The sequence below is a fragment of the Plectropomus leopardus genome, chromosome 1, assembly GCF_008729295.1.
Source record: "Plectropomus leopardus isolate mb chromosome 1, YSFRI_Pleo_2.0, whole genome shotgun sequence".
NCBI classification, from domain to species: Eukaryota; Metazoa; Chordata; class Actinopteri; order Perciformes; family Serranidae; genus Plectropomus; species Plectropomus leopardus.
This window is the reverse complement of record NC_056463.1, coordinates 40,105,353-40,124,552: the sequence shown is the minus strand read 5'-3', so window position 1 is coordinate 40,124,552 and position 19,200 is coordinate 40,105,353. Positions and strand designations below refer to the sequence as shown.

General features: G+C 41.0%; 1 protein-coding gene across 2 annotated transcripts in view; it reads left to right on the top strand.

Annotated features, from left to right (window-relative positions):
- Positions 1–10,373: 10,373 nt before the first annotated feature.
- The window catches only part of adamts17 (ADAM metallopeptidase with thrombospondin type 1 motif, 17), a 143,782-nt gene continuing 134,955 nt past the window's right edge, over positions 10,374–19,200 (top strand). For both annotated transcript variants that reach the window (XM_042485175.1, XM_042485184.1), the window contains exons 1-2: positions 10,374–10,567; positions 10,871–11,229. In XM_042485175.1, coding sequence (XP_042341109.1) covers positions 10,510–10,567; positions 10,871–11,229 — 417 coding nt within the window. In that variant the 5' untranslated portion in view covers positions 10,374–10,509. The remainder of the gene's footprint in view (positions 10,568–10,870; positions 11,230–19,200) is intronic.

Here is a 19,200-nt window from a genome sequence, read left to right as displayed (position 1 = left end):
GGTTAGATGGGTTATGCTGGTGGTGTTATGGAGCTGCTCACCTTCATGCACCAATGGAACTTTTTGCACACAGCGGTGTATAAAGATCTGTGTTTAAAAACACACCGTCCAACCTTTCAGGAAAAATCACACCTTCCTATTTCAAGAGGTAAAACATTATTAAAAGATTTAAAATCAACTCCCATTCCACATGGTACGCCTCTGCACGGCATCAGTTAGGAACACAGCCAGACAGTACCAGTAGTGCTGTTATTATATGCCGATGAACAACTGGCAGCCAGCGAGCAATTTTTGGTTCTAAAATTGTTATGAGAATGGTACAATGCAACCAATGCAATGTTTTAGTAATGTTTTCTGTGTCAAGTTTTCTTTAAGTTCCCAAAATGTTCCCCTTAAAGTTAGAGTAACATTCTCTATAAACATTAAAATGTTAAGAATGTTTTTTGTTTGTTTGTTTTGTCAACATTACATCACATTTTCATTTAAAATGGTTCTGTCATCTCAGGCCTCAATATCATGCTCTGAATGTTGCTTTGAGTCTTTGGTATCATGTATCATTGTGAGAATGTTATAAAAAAGAACATTCTCTGATCTGCCACTACCAAAACATCTTCAGAATGTTGCAGTTATAATGTCATGTCTTTGTCAGCATTTAGCCCTCTAGGTAATTTATTGGAAATAATAAACATCCTTAAAAAATTCTTTGAACATTAGATTAAAATGTTTTGTTTAAAACATTATTGCAACATTATTGCAAGGTAACATTAGCCAATGTTGTGGGAACATTCCCTGCTACCTGGGCTGCCCTGTCTGCATGAAAAGCAGATGGGTGAGTTCACCTGAGAACCTGGCTAGACGAAACCTGTTATGTGATACACCACAGGATGGCGTCAGTTTGAAACGCTGGTAATATAAAGACCACAAGGGTGCCTATAAGATGGTTGGCATGTGCTTGTGTTGTCTAAACATAACCATGTGCAGCATCATCCAATCATGTGCTTGGACTGGATGCATCAACTGCTTGTGTGTGGAACATGTAAGAGTATACAGAAATCCAAAGTGGCAGAAAATGCTGCTGCTTTTTGCTGTTCTCATAGGCTTCTCAGAGGCCTCTCAACTCTAACAACAGATAAAATGCATAGAGTTCAGAATTATTGAGGTCTTATTGTGGATCTTTCTGTTATCTTGAGAGCTGATCATTTCAGACAAATTAGGATCAGTGCAGGGAGAGAGAAAAGAGAATTTTAAGATTTTGAGTTAGGTTCACGCTGAGACAAGGGGAAAGCTATTTCTCAGGAGGTTAATCTATGAAGCATGAGAAATGGTCAAAATCTCATATTAATGACATTTGCCTGTTGGGAGGCTCTAATTTGTTGGGGTAAGCCTTCCTCCCAAGGCTGATGTAGGGAGGAGGTCGGGGTGGATGGATCTATCAGCAAAACAGAAGACAGTAATACTTAGCAAAGTAGTCATTTTAACCAAAATTACAATCTTTCGATAAATCACAACCTATCAGCAGATATAGCATCACAGATGTTTTGATCCACAGTGATTTGTTGACTTTTCGAGAGTTCAGGCAGATGATGTCACCCTTGGGTGGCGGGGGCATATACAAACTACAGATTTTGCAGTTTGATTTGGAGTAGTTTTTGGATGGCTCTTGTGATTACCTGAACATCACAGATCTATACTGAGAAGTTGGATGTTTTACTGCACTTACTGTATATCTGTGTACTGTACAGTCACAACAGGATGTGAGTTGTTCAGATATAAAAGAATGAAGAGGTTTATTCCTGCCTGACATAACTGTGCCAAGTAGTTCTATGAAGTATTTGTTAATGCTGTCCACTAAACTGGAGAAAACAAGCACAGAAAAGTGGATGTAGGCCTATTGGAAATATTGTATGGAATAGTGTGTTAATGATATGACTGATAATGTTGTCCCTGGGAGACATGTGCCAACATTTTAGTATCATCTGGAAAAAAAAAAGTAAGACCGATTATCATGTAGCAATATGAAGTTGTTATGCTCTGGGAAATGCACTCATCCTTCATTTTTCTTTGAAGCCACAGCAAAGTGAGCCCCATCACATCCGGCACATCGTATTAATTGTATGAAATGTAGCAAGTAGCTTTAAATTTTCAACTGTTTTTTTGATTTATATGTTATTTGTATGCTCCAGCAATAAAATGTTGAAAAATCATGTGTAGTAAAGTTGTTTTTTCACTGAGAATCCATCTGCTGGGGTTGTAGTTCTTCTTTTTCCCACAGGGTGGTGGTCACCAGCCTGCTCTTTTCTCTCACATGAGGCAGAATCAAGCGCCTGAGTACTGATGGTCAAATGAAGCCTCATGAACTATTTTCTTTCTTTTCTGAGTCTACTAGGTGGCACTCTCTGTTCAACAAAGAGTTGAAAGCACATAGAATTGCCTTTGCTTGACCTTTTTTCTTTTCTTTTTTTTTTTAAACAATAGCGCCATCCAGTTGGCTCAGAAAAGAAAGATAACGGTTCACAAGGCTTCATTTGGCCATCACTACTGCTGAGCACATGTGCAACAGACAAAAGGAAACAATAGCTGCCTGAGCTCTTTATGACAGAGTGAGCGTGATCAGGAATACATTTTTGAAAATGTGTGAATAGTGTTTTGATATTTTTGCAAGTGGAATGAAAGTGTGATACATCTGTAGGCAGATGTAAACCACTGGAGGAAAGACCTAAATTTCATGTCTTAAAACCTCCCTAGACTTGAATGTGATTATTATAATTAAGGTAAAGTGAGCTTGTGATTTGACGTTAATTGAATTTAATGGACTATAAAAACACATAAACTGACTTACACAAACCAGAGTACCAGAGACCAGATGTTACTTACAGTGCTGGTTCCCAACTGGCAGGTCCAAAAGTGGGTCGCAGGTCTATTCTGAATGGACCGCAAGTGACTCATGAACATTAAGTTTGTACATTTAAAACATTTTATTGAGGGGTCAATTTGCGCAAATTGTTAGGAAATATACACAAACATAGAAATTTTTGGTAAAGATACTGTATATTAATGATGCATGAACATTATTTGTGCATTTACATAACTAGTACAGACACTGCTCTTCTCCAGGATTTTTAAAATAAAAACAATAAATAAGACAATAGAAACAAGGGCAACAAACAAACCAAAAAGTAACTACAAAACAAAATACACAACCCGCCCAGCCCAGACACCCAAGACTTTGCTAATCAAAGGATCCTACACTCAGTTTATAGCAAAAGTAATCAAAAGGCATCACACTGTTGTTTTCTCTTATTATTGAATAAAAAGTTGCCAGGTGGCTTCAAATAATTTCACCTGTTCATTTCTATTATATCTTATCCTCTTCAGCTCCAGAGTACTGACAAAATCATCAAGCCACAATTTAAGCCACAATTAGGGATGTGTCAAGTTACTAACTTGACTAAACTAACACATCTTATTTTGAAGTACAACATTTTCAAAAATATTACGCTGATAAAATTTTAGTCAAACAGTAACAACAGTTTAACATTTTATGCAAGAACAGTTGCCATGTAAACAACTCTTCAGTGACATCCTCAGGTTGGCATGTTGTGACCAGAGCCCTTTAAGAGAGAGTCACATCATCTCCATTTACTCAAATGGACCTTTTTTTTTTTTTCTTCACAGCAATGGTGGAACGTGGAGCATCTCAGTAGTTCCCGGAAGTAGCATTAATTGCTAGTGGTGCAGTGGAGTTACAGCAGAGAAGATCATTTGTGATGGGTTTTTAAAGGTTAAGACGTCTAAAGAATTGTTTTTTATATTATCAGCATATTTTAGCTAAATTAACATGTGCATTAAAGCATGATATTGGATTATCCCCCACTAAATCAGTAGATTTACGTAGCAATAACATATATGCTAACAGAGTAAGCTAACATTAGTATACATATTGTTAGTCATAAATAGCTTGTTGATTTAAAATGCCCTATTCTTAAACCATTTCATCTAACATTGGAGAGTTAAAGGGGAGAAAAGGCTTGTATGATTTATTTTACAGCTCAGTGTGAGTTGTGATGTCAGCTTTCTTAAATATAACATGGTGCTTGATAGCAGAGTGCTATTTTATGGTACATTAGTATTGATATAAGAGAGTGCACATTTGAGACATCTAAACAGAATGTAAAAATAACATTATTGAACAGAAATGTAATTTAAGGGTGACAGTTTTTAGCTTAAAACAGACCTGAATGAGAAGGAAAAGCATTTACAAAAAATGAAACGCACTAGGCTTAATGGGGAATTATTCTAAATACTGAAATTGTTACACTACTGTATTATATTATTAATCATGCGGAACATATATTTTATTATGGTGTTATATGTTATCTTGTTATTGTATACTGATATTGATAAGACCCAAGTATATCTATAAACTGCTGCTAGTGCTGCTTCTAGTCCATTGACGCACTGTGCTGTCAGCTTAGAATCACTAATGGTAACCTGGCTGCCTCCTTCTGTCCCTCTGAAAGTGATAAAGATCACAGTAGTGAGTAAATCATAACTATCATTACATTATTAAGAATGAATAAGGATTTGACTGCTTTTGAATACCATACAAGACTAAAGTCATAATTTAAAAGCAATAAAGAGCAACCCGCTCCTTTACCATGGTAAGGCAAGTCTAAAGTATGTCAACATAACCATATCTGTCATATCCACATCACTCATAGACTCCATCACCTTTAGTTTTGAACCTGGTGCAGGGGACAACCAATAGGCCCCGTCTGACAGACAGATATGCAGGAGTCTGATCATGCAAGGCTCTATAAGTAATAACCAGAACCTTGAACTTGATCCTGAAATTAACAGGCAGACAGTGCAAGGAGGCCAAAACAGGAGTGATATGGCATGTTTTACTGGACCTGGTCAGCAGCCTTGCAGCAGCATTTTGAACCAGCTTGAGGCGGTCGACAGATGCTTTGTTGAAGGAAGTAAAAAGATAATTACAATAATCAAGATGAGAAGAGACAAATGCATGGATAATCATTTCCAACTCTGAATGGGATACAATGGACCTGAGTTTTGCAATGTTTCTAAGGAAGAAAAAACATGTACGGGTCAAGGACTTGGTGTGTAAATGGAACTCCTGAAAAATTAAAATTCTGTCAATTGATTCCTTTTCAAGACAATCTGATAAGAATAGCTTTACCTTGTTGATAAAGACTTCAAAACTGTACTGAAGTGCAAAATAATGAAATTGTGAACATGCAATTTAAAAAAGTGATAAATCTTGTTTAACTATAAAAATTCAGTGATTAATCGTGATGAAAAGATGAATGGTTTGACAGCCCCAATCTGCATGTGTAATCTGTCTGCATTTAAAAGATTCATTTAGGGTTTATTTCAGGGCTCTCTCACTTAAAATGACAAGCTTTACAGCTTTTTTTTATCAAGTTTTGAGTACAGAGGGCATTAATATGGCCTGAGAGCATTGCCTGTGTTCATCAGAAAATATGATTCAACTATTTATGTACATCATTTAACTACCTACCCTTCGTGTGTTAGCAGACAGTGGTGTAATGTAACAAATTATAATATTAGTAGTATATAGTTTATTGGGCGTATGTGTACTTTACATGAGTCTTTATATTTCTGTTAACTTTCACTTTTACTCCACCACATTTCCTAAATGAATAGAATGTGTACTTTTACTGTAATATCTTCTCCTTAGCCTTTTAGCTAATTACTGCAAAAATAAGGGAGGATGGACGGATGAATGGATGAAGGGGAGGGAAGGAAAAGCTGGGTTGTTTTGAAAAAGACCCTGTTTTTGCTGAAGTGTAATGTATGCTCCATTTTTAAGGTGGTGTATGTTACAAAGAAATGTCATGATTGAACATGTTGACTGCTTAATTTTCATTGATAGCATTTACTTGTACTTTCACTTTCAGTAGATTTAATATTTAGACTTAATACTACTAAATATTTACTTTTGATACTTAAGAACAATAAATATCAGATACTTTAAAGTAATTTGCTGGTGAGATTTTTGTACTTTTACTTAAGTGTGGCTTTCAGGTAATTTATCCAACACTAAGCAGGTTTCCATTACAGATTTGTGCAAAACTATAGCGATGTTTTCAAACCGATGATTCCACTTAGTGATGTTCTGTGACTTCTCCTCCGGCAACAACACTCCCAGAACTATGGTGAGGTATGTTCAAAAAATTATCAGGTTTATTTCCATTGTAGCCACCACACTAGCTGATATTATATCCGAATACCACATGTATGCGTGTTATGGAGCCATAATGTAAAGACAAGCCCCTTATACATGGGAGCAGCCACGTATGAGAGATTTCTGGGAGTTGATAGTCCCCGATTTCACAGAGGAATTGTGGATTCAGAAGACCTTTTAAAGAGTTATGTGATGCAATAACAGCTCTTGCAGCTCCTGCTGCATCATGAGAGAACCAGTTCCTACTGCCAAGCACATAGCGATAGCATCATGTGACCTACAAAAGCCAATTAAGTGTTTCCATTGCAGTTTTGCTAAACATGGCTTTTTACCATCAACTGAAACTTTTTCCCAAATTGACATTTTACCAATAGATGTATTTTATATTTGCAATTTTAATTTGTAGTTTGAGGGCTTATGGAAAGCTGCCTAAAGTTAGTAGGAAAGTAAAGTAAAAATGCTATCAAGAGTTATTGGCTTTATTTTATGAAATATTGACAGAGGAGAGTTGTTGTGTGCCTGAGGACTACTATGTGTGTCACACAGGTCTTTGCAAGGTGTCAGATGCTGTTGGTTGACACCAGGTTTCAGCTGGTTTTACCCCTTAAAGTTTCTTGACAGACTCAATTTGAATCAACTTTGAATTGAGGCAAAAACTGAAGATGTATTTTTTCAGTTGTGCTAGAGTGAGTGAGTCTTCTGTCAAAAAGAAAAAGCTATGATATTCAAAACTGAGCTGTCAAAAAGAGGGTGCGTCCTTTATCCACACAGTGAGCTGAGCAGCCTGGCAGACAAACATGGTCGTGCTCTATCAGCTCGGAAAATCACTTTCCCCTGCCTCCACAAAGGGCCATCTGTGGTCCCCCTGAGCTCTGTGTTCCACTCTGATGGGTGCTTTCAAATTAAAACAGATTTTCCAGAGAAAAACAGATATCAGTGACCACACAGACACGCAGAGAGTGACCGCCTAGTTATCACCTGAAGTTGTCTCCCACAGCATCGCACCAGTTTGACAGATGGAAGCTTTTTATAAACTTTGTTGTACATCTGATGAAATGGAACTTTCTCCCTGACCGAAATCATGTTAAACACAAAGTGGAATTCTTTTCACATTTTACTGATTTATTGAATTCCCATGCTTCTGTGTGAAAGTAATTCTTCTCTCAAGTCAATAATGTAAATCCTAGACCACTTCTAACCTCAAGTACTGTACTGAGCCTTCAAAAACCGCTGAAATCATTTCAGTGTGTGACAGCCCTTAGGATGTCACCTCTGTGCTGTTGATTCACCTGTCTGCTTGATCTCTTGCAGGCAGCTGCTCGTTGGGGCTATTAAAAACACCTGCGGGTGCTTGAGTTAAGCTGCGTTCATGTGATGTCACAAGGTCGTAGTTACTGAACTGGGAAGCTGTTCCTCCAACTTGGTTGTGTTAATGAGCTGTGAGGTCGTGACCTGGGAACAACATGGAAGCTCCAGAAGATGTGTTGCATTTTAATTCTAAGAGCGTTTAAACAAGAGGTTGATAGCTGTTTCCACTTTATTTATATTTTCATTCATTTTTTATATATTTTATATATTTTTATAGTTAATCTAGGTCACTCTACATTGATGGACATTAATACCATATTACACTTTACATGTGATCAAAAATTAATATTTAATACATGAATTAATAAAAACGTTTCCTACCATTGACCAAAGATTGAAATGCTCCTGCCATGTTTATGCATTTATGACATCAAGTTGGCAACTCGTGTTATAAAATAATGTTATAAATATTACTATACTAGCCTTGCATGCTTTATAGTTCAAAGTTTGCTTACTTGCTAAAGCTAATAGATGCATATAATAAAATGTGCAACTACTAAAAGTAACTGATAGCTACTAAGAACAAAAAAAACAAATATATCATTTTTAACCGTCAATTGTTGAAACTGTTTCCATGCTTTCTGCCATTTCTGCTGCCCTGAATTGTCATGCAAATGCCACAACTTGGCAACTCAGGTATTGTTGAAATTTCCCAATGTCCCACTCGTAATTACAACTTTGGAGGGCTTTTCACATGCTTGTACCTTGTAAACACAGTAAATATGATATTTCTGAGGAGTATATGAAGGCAGCATAAAAATATATGCAACTGGTGGCTCACTGTGCATTCCAATACCCATACTATTATACTATATAGTATGCCAGAAGAGGATTTGGTATGTCCCATTACAGAGTATGTCAGCTGAAGTATGTCAAAAATAACAGGATGTTCTACTACATCCAGTTGGATTTTGCAGTATGCAGGCCAGCATGCTTTTTTGACTATTCTTACCCACAATCTTGTTCACAGAAGAAAACACATCACATCTACTGAGTGCATTAAAGTGACTGATGATGAGGAGTCAAAGAGTAATACAACTGTATTATATTAATCATTTAAATGAACAAAATACAACAACACAACAAAAAGCAGTGAGCAACTTGGCAAGAAACGTCATGTTGGAAAAATGGCAAGGAATTAGTAGATACAGAAAATCATATTTTAAAAAAAAGGTTGCAGAAAAACGTCCAGAAATGTATTTATTTTGTTGTTCATCTTTGTGATTTTCCTTTTTTGTTGTTACTTTTCAGGTACTTCTCTTGTATTTTATAATTATTATGTCTCCATTTTTGTTGTGGCCTTTTAAGCTGGGTCATAAGAGCTGCATGAAAAAAAAATCTCCTGAAATGTACAAACACATGCACACACACACCAAAGCACACACAAACACACATCTCATTCCCAAACAAGTGATACACACACAGGGATAGCTCACAAGGGACTGGTGTGTATTTACAATACAAAAGATAGCCAAAATGGTTTGTGGTTGTGCTCTTAAACGGGAGGAAAAGTAAGGTGACAGGAAAAATGAATCCAACACTCACCTTCACTCATTTGTACTGAGTATTACACACTACAGTTTTCTCATCAGCCTGAACACATTTGTCCATTCAAAAGTTGCATTTTCCAAACAGCTGACACGCAGCCCTTAACTGAAAGTCTCTGGCCGAAATGACACGCTTTGTTTGCAAAATGCTCTTACCCTCACAAAACCTTAAAAACATGCAACAAAAACAAATATTTCCATGGTCAAATGATCATATTCATTCAATCAATCATTACACTATGGAAAACAAAATACAAAATACAGCTATCAGTACGAACAAGTTCAACCTTACAGTAATTTGTCTTTATGTCTGTGCTGTTTGTTGATACTATATGTAGTTATAGCAGCCTATATGCTTAAAAAAAACTTGGAAGCAAGCATATCACAGCATGAACTGTATTCTTTTCTCCAAAGATGATTTTACTAGAAAAAAAACAAACCTTACTGTACTCTGCACCTGCACTTTTTACATTTTTAGAGATTTTCTGCTGAAATACTGTAACAATAATAATGATAATAAATAAAAATAAAATTCAAAGAAAGTTTTTGAAAAACTTTTTTCTTTTATTCTTGTGTGCAGGTTTTTCCGTTCCCATCATGTATCGTTGACATGTAAGACGTACATTGAGCACCTCAACAAATTTGGACAACCATTATGTTGCAGCTTATGTATTGCATTCTTTGTTCACAAAAAAACAACTATTATAGGATGTCTCCCAAACTCAGAAATACTCCCTTTTTTTTGCAGTATTGTGTACTTTTACATTTTTTGGCTGGACTGCAGAGAGAGAGAGTATGAGTGTGTGTTTATATAAAAAAGAAATCACTTGCTAAGATATAGCTATTTAAAGCTGTAAATGGGTCAACTGGGTTCTGGAGGTGTGCTTACAGTAATTGCAGAGGATTAGCGTGGCCTGGTGGGGCCCTAGGTGATATCTTTTCCTGGGGACCAAAATCCTTGGCGGCACCCCTGCGCGCCACACATACATACACACACACACACACACACACACACACACACACACACACACACACTTGAAAGCCAAATCTCTGCACTTTCTTTCTCCACTTGAAACCACGTGTAGGGTTTCAACCTCCAACAGTGACAGACAGCTCCACTGACCAATGACAGTGTCGGGATTTCTCGGGTCAGGGTTTAATGGGACCCATCTGACATGAGTAGGGGCGGGCCCGAGCTGCGAAGGCGTGTTCTACAGCACAGAGACACTGCAGCCTGAAGCAGAAAGTCAACAACTTTTCTAAGCTTCGGAAAATCTGCGCCGTCCGCTCAGTGCTTTGCAGCGCTTCAGTCCTCCGCCACTAAAAGCACACACTGCTCACTTCATCTGCCCGCTTTGCTTTAACATGCATCACAGCCATGTCGCTCCTCTGCTGCTGTCTCTGCTGTGCATCGGACTGACTGGTGAGTACTGACTTCGAACTTTCTTTGCTGTGTAACGTTCCGCCTAGATGTCTCTTAAATATAGGTCAACTCCAGCAATCCGTTAGCTCCGTTAAACCACGGAATGTGTTACTACAGATCTAATTTAGGAAGTCCACTGTTGTCTTCCTGTCCGGTTGACAGACTAACGGGAGCAATGAGTGCAGATTTTAGTTAACGAAGTAAAGCAGTGAGGTTGGACGTGGCTTCCTGAGAGCGCATAGTTCAGTCAGTTCACAGTCAGGACTTCAGGCTGGTTCTGATGCAAACTGTCCCTCCCCGCAGACCAGTCTGAGCCGGACACAGATGAGGTGGTTCCCAGGTTGCTGTCCGGCCGGGAGGCGCACCTGTCCCCCGGTGTCCATACGCTGCGGCGCCGCGGTCAGCGCTCCCTGGACACTACGGAGGGAGGACACCCTGACCCGGGTAACATTATCCTGTCACTGCCTGCTTTCGGAAGGAGCCTGTATTTAAATCTGACCCGGGACAGCACGTTTCTGTCTAGGGACTTCGTGGTGGAGGAGAGACGCGGGGACCGGAGCGCAGCGGTGAGCCGGTTGTACCGGGAGCAGCTCTGCTTCTACTCCGGCTCCATCATCAACTACACCGACTCTCTGGCATCACTGAGCACATGTGGCGGCCTGGTAAATCCATCTGTATTTTTTGGACTTGTTGATAGGTTTCATGCTATTCAATCCAAGCTGTTGAGCTCCAGAGCATCCAGTGTTATGAGGGCAGGTTACAGATGACAGCAGCTTGGCCTGAGGAGACTCTCCCTGTTACCAGGAGTGCCTCTGAGTAGGCTTTTTGACTGCTGTCTCCTCACTCAGTGTAGATAATTTTAAACCTCCTGACCTGCTGGTGTGTCAGTCAGTTCAGAGTCATGCTGTGCAGCCAAACACTGTTCAAACCCACACAACTTTATTCTTTATGCTTGCAGAGATCCAAGTTTCCAAAATAAATCAGTCTGGAATATTTGGAAATGTGTCTAAAATGACACAGACACATGAAAAGTATTTTATTGTGATGGAATTGAGCAACATCAGAAAATGGAGTAATCTGGTCAAACTTGAAGTTACTTTATGAGGAAACAAAAGAGGAAAAGTGTATGTTAAATGGACTGACAAGTGGGGTTGTATTATCCAAAGTCATTGTATTACATACAGAAGATGTGCCTGCAGATTGTAGAAGCAGGCTGGAGTCTGACACAGAAGCCACACTTAACGCATGTGTGTGTGGTGTTCTTCTATGATTTGTCATTACAAAGTTACAACGCCAACTACTGGCCTGGCATCCATACTACTGCGTTTTCAGTTGTTTTTACAGATCCGTGTACACTCATCATTGTGAGAATGTGGTGCACGTTACATTGAAAGTAGTTTTACCGCTTCACCTTTCTGTTGGACAGCCTGTTTCAACATGGAAATGGCTTCAGTTTCCCATCTATGCTCTCATCACCAGACTTCACCGAGAGAAACAGTAATTTTAGCTCTTTGAACACAGCAGCTGCTGGTCTACCGCTGCCTCTATCAGTTAGTTTGTGTTAATGTGTTACTTTGGTATATCTGAACCTACACTTTTAAAAGTGACATTAAGGTAAAGCAATGAAAATACTCTCAATCGAGCGTACTCTTAACTGATATTGATCGATTTAAGTAGGACTTTTTTAGGTGGCTAAAATATGTTTTGTTGCTGACCCCTCCACAGTTGTACATTGTTCAGCTTCTATTTTGGACTCTAGCCTAAAATCTCCTGCCTGAAATCTACTGTATGTAATTAGCGCTGGAGAGAGCGACAGCAGCTTGAGCAGCACCGAGTGTGATGTTTTTTGTTTCAGTGTTCATGTTATCAAGTTAGAGCATGCACATTGCTCACCTGAGCAGCGCCTGATGTGCACGTCTCAGCTGCATGTCAGCTACAGCACATTTGGAGAAATGTGTGACGCTTGCGGTTGTTGACTCTTTACCACTTTATACTGCAGTTCAAAGTCTCTCTCTGTCACAGAGAGGAGGAAATACAAAAATGTTTGATTCACCTCAACTTCCTTGCTTCCCTTTCAAAACAAAAGCCCCCTGACTGTCTTCTGTGGACAGAATGCCATAAGTTGCTGATACAAGGCATTTTATTTTGAAACATTTACAGGACTGGCTTGTCAGCTGTGCAGGAACTTGTATAACTTCATAAATGAGAGGAATATGTGCTTATAAATATGAAAATACAGCACTCATATCAGCAGGCAGCGATATGCCTTTAAGGCCCAGTTACGGCTGGACTATTTTGATGCAGAAAGAATGGACTAGTAACAATTATTTAAGTTAGAGAAAACTTTTAGTGTTCAAATTGCACTAATTTTACTGTAAGATGTTTTGTTGGACTGCTTATTTTCAGTGAATTCGTTGTTATATTAATCGAGTAATAAAAGAAATAATAGTTAGAGCAATGAAAAAATAATCGATAGATTAATCGATTAATTGAAAAAATGGTCGAGAGAGAGATTTAAAAATAATTGTTAGGTGCAGCCCTATATGTAATACATTGACTATGTATAAGTACCTCATACAAACCCGAGCTATCCCTTTAAGTCTGACAACATACTTTCAATTTAAGTTCCACCTACTAGCCTTTCGCGAAGCTCTCGGGTGCATCTTTCAGTCTCCTCAGAGGACGGAAGAATGTCCGTCTGTCCATAAGGACTGTTAGAGGTGATTGTAAGCTCAGTAAGAATCTTCTGACTGTGAGTCAAGGTTTTTTTAGTAAGGTGATTGCTCCAATAGTAAACTACTTAGGGAAAGCTGAAAATTAGGGGAACTATTTTAAAGGGAAAGTGTGTAAGATTGCAGAATTGCAGATTGAAACCATCTAAAACTTCTCTCTGCAAGAAATCCTGTAGCTTTTATTATTCAGGAGGTTTTCAAGTGAATTATCCACAGAGGTCTCCTTCTCTCCAAACAAACCAGGTGATTAAAACAGCTACAAACACTGAATAAAGCAGTTTCAAGAAAATTACAACCACACACATACTGGCATACTGCCGTGGAGCCATGTACACAGCTCTTGTCTACTGGCAGTAGGAAAGGAATCTATAGCCTTTTTTTAGCATGTTCATCTTTGTTTAAAAAAAACTGCATACACACACTAATTTTGGTGGAAAAGGGTTATGGCATTGGTGCTCACTAGTGGAGCACACCACAGCTGTTGAAATGCACACATCAAATAGTATTTGATACTTGCAGAAGAGAGGGTTCGATATTTGAAAAAAAAAAAAAATCTAATACTGTGCATTTATCATAAAATAGTACTTAAGCTGTCATATAGTTTTTGTGTGTAAAATTGCTGCTGTGATGACTCTGCTGTCACTAGAGACAGCACGGTGGCCGACAAACAGACTTTCTCCAGTGTCCTCGCCCAAAACATCTGGATTGTGTAAATTAGCAACGCCTTTAAATAAAGCCAGTGACAGCTTTCTCACCTCTACACTCAATACAGGTAGGTGTTGAGCCTGCTTGACTGTAAGCCTGCCGCACCTCCAATGGTGCCTGTTTGGTTGGCTGCAGGGTCATCAGCTGGGGGGCTGCCGTTCATCGATGTTTCGCCCCTTAACCCGGAACGTCTCCTGGTGGTGGGGCATTGAACAGGGACAATTCCCTGACACTCCCTGCAGCTGACCTACTTCAGGAGTTACCCCATGCCTTGTCCCGCCTCCTAAGCCAGAGCCAAAAGCTTGCTTTTTCTGCCTCTTCAGTCACCTCTTTGGTTGCCTTGCTCAGTGCGCTTCCTTGTAGCCCCAGGTCTTTAAGTAGGCGTGTTGTTGAGCCCCCCACAAATCCTCGAGCACCAATTTCTACGCGGTATATTCTTGTGTTCCATCCACCTGACCATCTGCTGGTCTTCTGTTGGAAGACCAGCAGATTCCCCCATCTGAGGAAGTGGATCCTGTGTTGGTTCCCTGTTTGACTTTCCTGGCATGCCTCCAGTCTCCTTCTTTACACCAGCTCCGCCAGTTTCCTTAGCACTCGATCGTGCCACCGCCTGAACCGGCCCTGTGTCAGTGCAGCCTTGCACCCTGCTAGAATGTGTTGGAGGGAGGCGTTGATGGTCCCACAGAGGTCACAGGCCTGCTCTGTGCCCAGCCACTGGTGGAGATTACAGGGTTAGGGCAGAGTGTCGTATGTCGCTCAAATGAGAAAGCTGAGCCGGGCTTGTGGCATCCTTCAGAACTCTGCCCAGCTGATTGCTCGGCTCTTTGTGACCTCAGCCACAACAAGATCCTTCCTCTCCTTCTTCCTGGCTCTTGACCAGAAAATGGGTGGCTCGCCCCCTCCAAGACCTGCCTGCCCTGATTGGACTCTGCCTACCACTTCCTGGTGCTGCAGCCTGCCAATCGCCTCTCTGACTTCTTCCTCTGCTCTCCATTTCCTCCCTGTGGTTAGTCTGGTGTGCATGTCCCTCACTGTTGCATCCGAAGAGTCCCTCAGCTGCATGACCAGCCTTGCCTTATCCTGCCTGTATTCCAGAGTGATGGATTTTAGTGGTAGATGGAGTGTGTTCCACCCATACAGGCCTGTCGTTGAGAAGCAGGGGAGCCCTAGCCATCGTGGGAGCCCTAGCCATTTGCGGATGAAAGAGTTGGCTTTCCCATCCATCCTGGTCACAACTGATGAGATGACTTAACATAGCTTCAGAGGCCACATTACCCTGGAGTACAGAGTGAAGTGATACTATCACACTTTGTGCTTTCCGGGTAATTGGCTGGTGTTGATCTGGGATAGGCCCTCTGACAGTTGGTGAAGGATGGTCTTCTCCATCTCCTTGTCTGAGAGGCTGGATGTATACTGCCTTCCCAAACTCCTGATGGGCTGGTCTGCGATGAGGGGGATGTTCTCGCTGCTGATGGAAAAAACGGCTCTATCATTTCTCTTGCCTCTCCGCACGGAAAGACTCCTCGACTTGCCTGACTTGAATGTCATTCTTGCCCATTGGGACAATTCTTTTACAACCTGTAAGGTATTCTATTTGGCCCTGGTGCTTAGGCGGATGTTGCAAGCATGATGACCTGCCTAACCTTGCTGAGTTTGGGAGGTGATGTATTGAAAAGAGCTGTTGGTTCGGGTGGCTTTGGCACATACCCTGGCAAACCCAGTGGGTTGGTCTTTGTGGGATGGAGCATGGATGTGCTCCTCCAGGTCTTCTTTGGACATTTCCAGCGTCCCCGCAGCTTTCTCCTCAAGAAGCCCCCGTGCAAATTGGAAGGGATTCTTGAAGAAGTTTGCCCTCTCCTTCGTTCGCTGCTGGATCCGCTCGGCCCTTCGTAGGCTGATGAGCTTCCTTTTGATGTCATCCCAGAGGGCTTTCAGACCCTCCTTCTCTCTCTCCCCTGATTTCCTCCAGTGCCTGCAGAGTCGCCTTCTGCTTGCCACCAGGTCATCGATTTCCTTTTCCCTCCACCCCTTGGCCCTTGCTGCTGTCTTCCTGCCAGTCACTTCGCCAAACCTGATACTGCATTCTTCATACAGGACCTCACCAAACAGGTTCAGCTTCAGTTCCACTGTGCTGTGCAGGGTTTTCTGTAACAGCACGCTGAGGTAGTCATGCAGCCTATTCCATTCTTCTGCCGCACTGGACTTTGGCCACTTGATCTTTTTCTTTTGCCATGGGCTTTTGAACCTTCTGGCTCTTTGGCTTGGCTCAGTTCCTGGGTTGCTTGGGGGTGCTCCTGGGTTCGCCTCTAGGGGCTATTCCCTTCCATGTCTTCCACCTCCCTTCTCTCTTCCTGCCCTACCTCTGCAACGTTGGGCCCTATGGCACTGTGGTTTTCTGCCCGGCCTTGGATCCCACTTGTCTTACCTGCCTGGGCAGTGCAAGGTTGCTTACGGTTGACACCACCATAATTCATCTTTCCCATGTGGATGTTAAGCCCCCATCTGCACCCACCCTTCCGAAGAATCTTTATCTTGTTGGTCATTTTCTTAGCAGTCGTTACCAGTTGATCCGTCCTGTTTGGCCCTTCCATCCCGCCTCTCGGAGGGCCTTCAGGCTGTTTTCTTTGTTTGGCCTTCATAGTAGAGGTTGGGTGTCTCCTTTCTGGAGACTAGTGTGTTGGGTTATTAGCCGTCCACTCCATGTGCAGTCTTTCCTGCTGCCACCGGTCTTTCCTAGTTGTCCTCCGGTCTTCCCTGGACTAAACTGCCCTATTCACAGTAGTCACTGTCTCCAGAGGTGCATTTGGTTTATACAGTTAGGTGTTGAGCCTGCATGACTGTTAGCCTGCCTCATTATGAGCGCTAATTATAATTTATGAAATTCCCATTATCCATCCATCCACAACATTGTCAACAGTAAGAATGCCCCTTGGATGTCAGAGACTGAGATTGGTTCAAGTTGAACTGTCATTTCTTTTCTGCGCAGTGTGCTACCAAAATGTCCCCAGATACCCCAGCCTTTTTAAATATAATATTTTAAAACTACTAACTTGCAATTTGCAGGACATTCCTTGCCATGGTGCTCATCGCTTTTTCCTCGATATTTTCAAAGGAATCAAAACCAATTTGCTCAGTGCTCTGAGTCTGAAAGTACATGTGATCCAGGGTTCAAAGAGTTAAAAATCATTGAAAGTTTTGGAAAAATCATGAAATTGTTAGTGTAATCTTCAGTGAACAATCTTCCATGTAATGTAACATGATTGAAAATATATTTTAGGAAGCTGTCAACGTAACGTAGCTGTAATGTGCGTCTAAGTGTGACTTTTCTTTTATTGTCACGTACTTTTCTCCATTTTCTCCCTGTGTCCTCCTGGTCCCTGTATGTAGCCCAGCTAGCTGAAATTATGTTTGAATCTGATATGTTTGAAAAATACCAGGCAAGAAGGGCAAGGCATTTTTTTTATCTCGGGTACTTGAAAAGTCGTGGAAATGTTTTGAATTGTGTCCATGAAAATGTGTGGGACCCCTGCTTATATTTTGTTGTATATGAGGGACTTTTGCAAGAATAGCATCCATCAAAGTGATGTCTTTGTGTACACTGTGGACAACTGAGGAGTTCAGCACTGAAACAGTTTTTCCTGGGCTACAGTCCAGGGTCCGTTTACATGGCAATGGTTCTTGCATAAAATGTTAAACCTGTGTTGCAGTTTGAACTTTTTTTCACACAACAACAGTGTTTTGGGGGCCTGAAAAGTCAAACTTTTGACACGGTTCCAGAGTGCAATCTTTTGAAAACGTCATCTCTTTTGTTACCTTGTAAACTGTCGTTGCGTAGATCCTGTGAGAATGGTGACATCATGGCTACATTTCGTGCATGCGTGAACTGTTCTTCTATGGTATGTCATTACAGAGTTACACTGCCAACTACTGGCCTGGCTTGCATACTACAGTGTTTTTGATTACTTTTGTGGATCCGTGTACACGAGGATTGTTTTCACAATAATATGATCGTGGATTTTTTTAAAACATAAAGGAAAAGACTTTAGTAGAGCTGACAAAACGCAGGCTCTGGGGGTCACAGAAATGTTATTAGCACCTTAAGGTGGATCAGATAGTGGTTTGTAATTCCAAGTCTCTAAGCTAACTGCTCATTGGAGCAGTCAGAAACAGTAAAGCTGGTATTCACTCTGCCACACACACACACACACACACACACACACACACACACACACACACACACACACACACACACGCTCACTGTGTGTTTGGTCTTAAGTCTGGCTCGGAGTGTGATCAGGCTGTCAGTATTTGTATTTGTCCAGACTTCATGCACACACGCTGGTGTGGCACTGAAGCACATAGTGAATACTCCAGATGCCTTTCAGAATAAAGCTTTTGATTGGCTGGCAGAGCAGACTTTTGACCTATTTCCTGACATTTTCACCAGCCGTGACAACAACATGACGGCTGGTATTGTTTTCACTCCGCGAGTCTGTGTGTGTGTGTGTGTGTGTGTGTGTGTGTGTGTGTGTGTGTGTGTGTGTGTCTTTATGGCAAAATGTGGTGGTTCTGGTGAAACCAACTGTATTACATTTTAAGTATTTACATGAAGTGTTTAGGGCTGGACCATGACACCTGGTCCAGTGCTGCAGAGTCAGTAGTCTTTTTAAAACAGAGATAACACAAAAGAGCTGCTTATATGTCTCTTCTTTATGTCTTCTTTGCATGCTTATACACAACCAAAAGACAGCAGTATCATATGCTCCAGTGTGTGATTTTAAATATCATCCAGCATCTCGCAACCAAGGCACAACATGCTGCCAAGGACCCAATGCAGTAAAAGAACACATTTCAGGAGAAACCGGAAGGCGAAGTTGGACCAGGAAGTGTAAATGGGGGAAAACCGCATGGATGTCTTCCCAACAACCTACAAATAATGTAACTAAGGCAGCGGCTTTACTCAACACCATTTGCAACTCCGAGTGCGGATTGGGAAAAGGTTCAAAATATCCACACAATTATTGTACAGTGGTTTATTCTCTGTCATGCTCTAATTTAAGTTAGCGTCTTTTCTTCTCCCTCCTCTCTGCTCCTGTTGTGCATGCAAGCATGCCAGTAATTGAGTTACTATGGTAACAGGACATTTTCTGAGGGGCTATCTTCCTCTGACCGGAGCTGTAGCTGGCCCCGGCATGT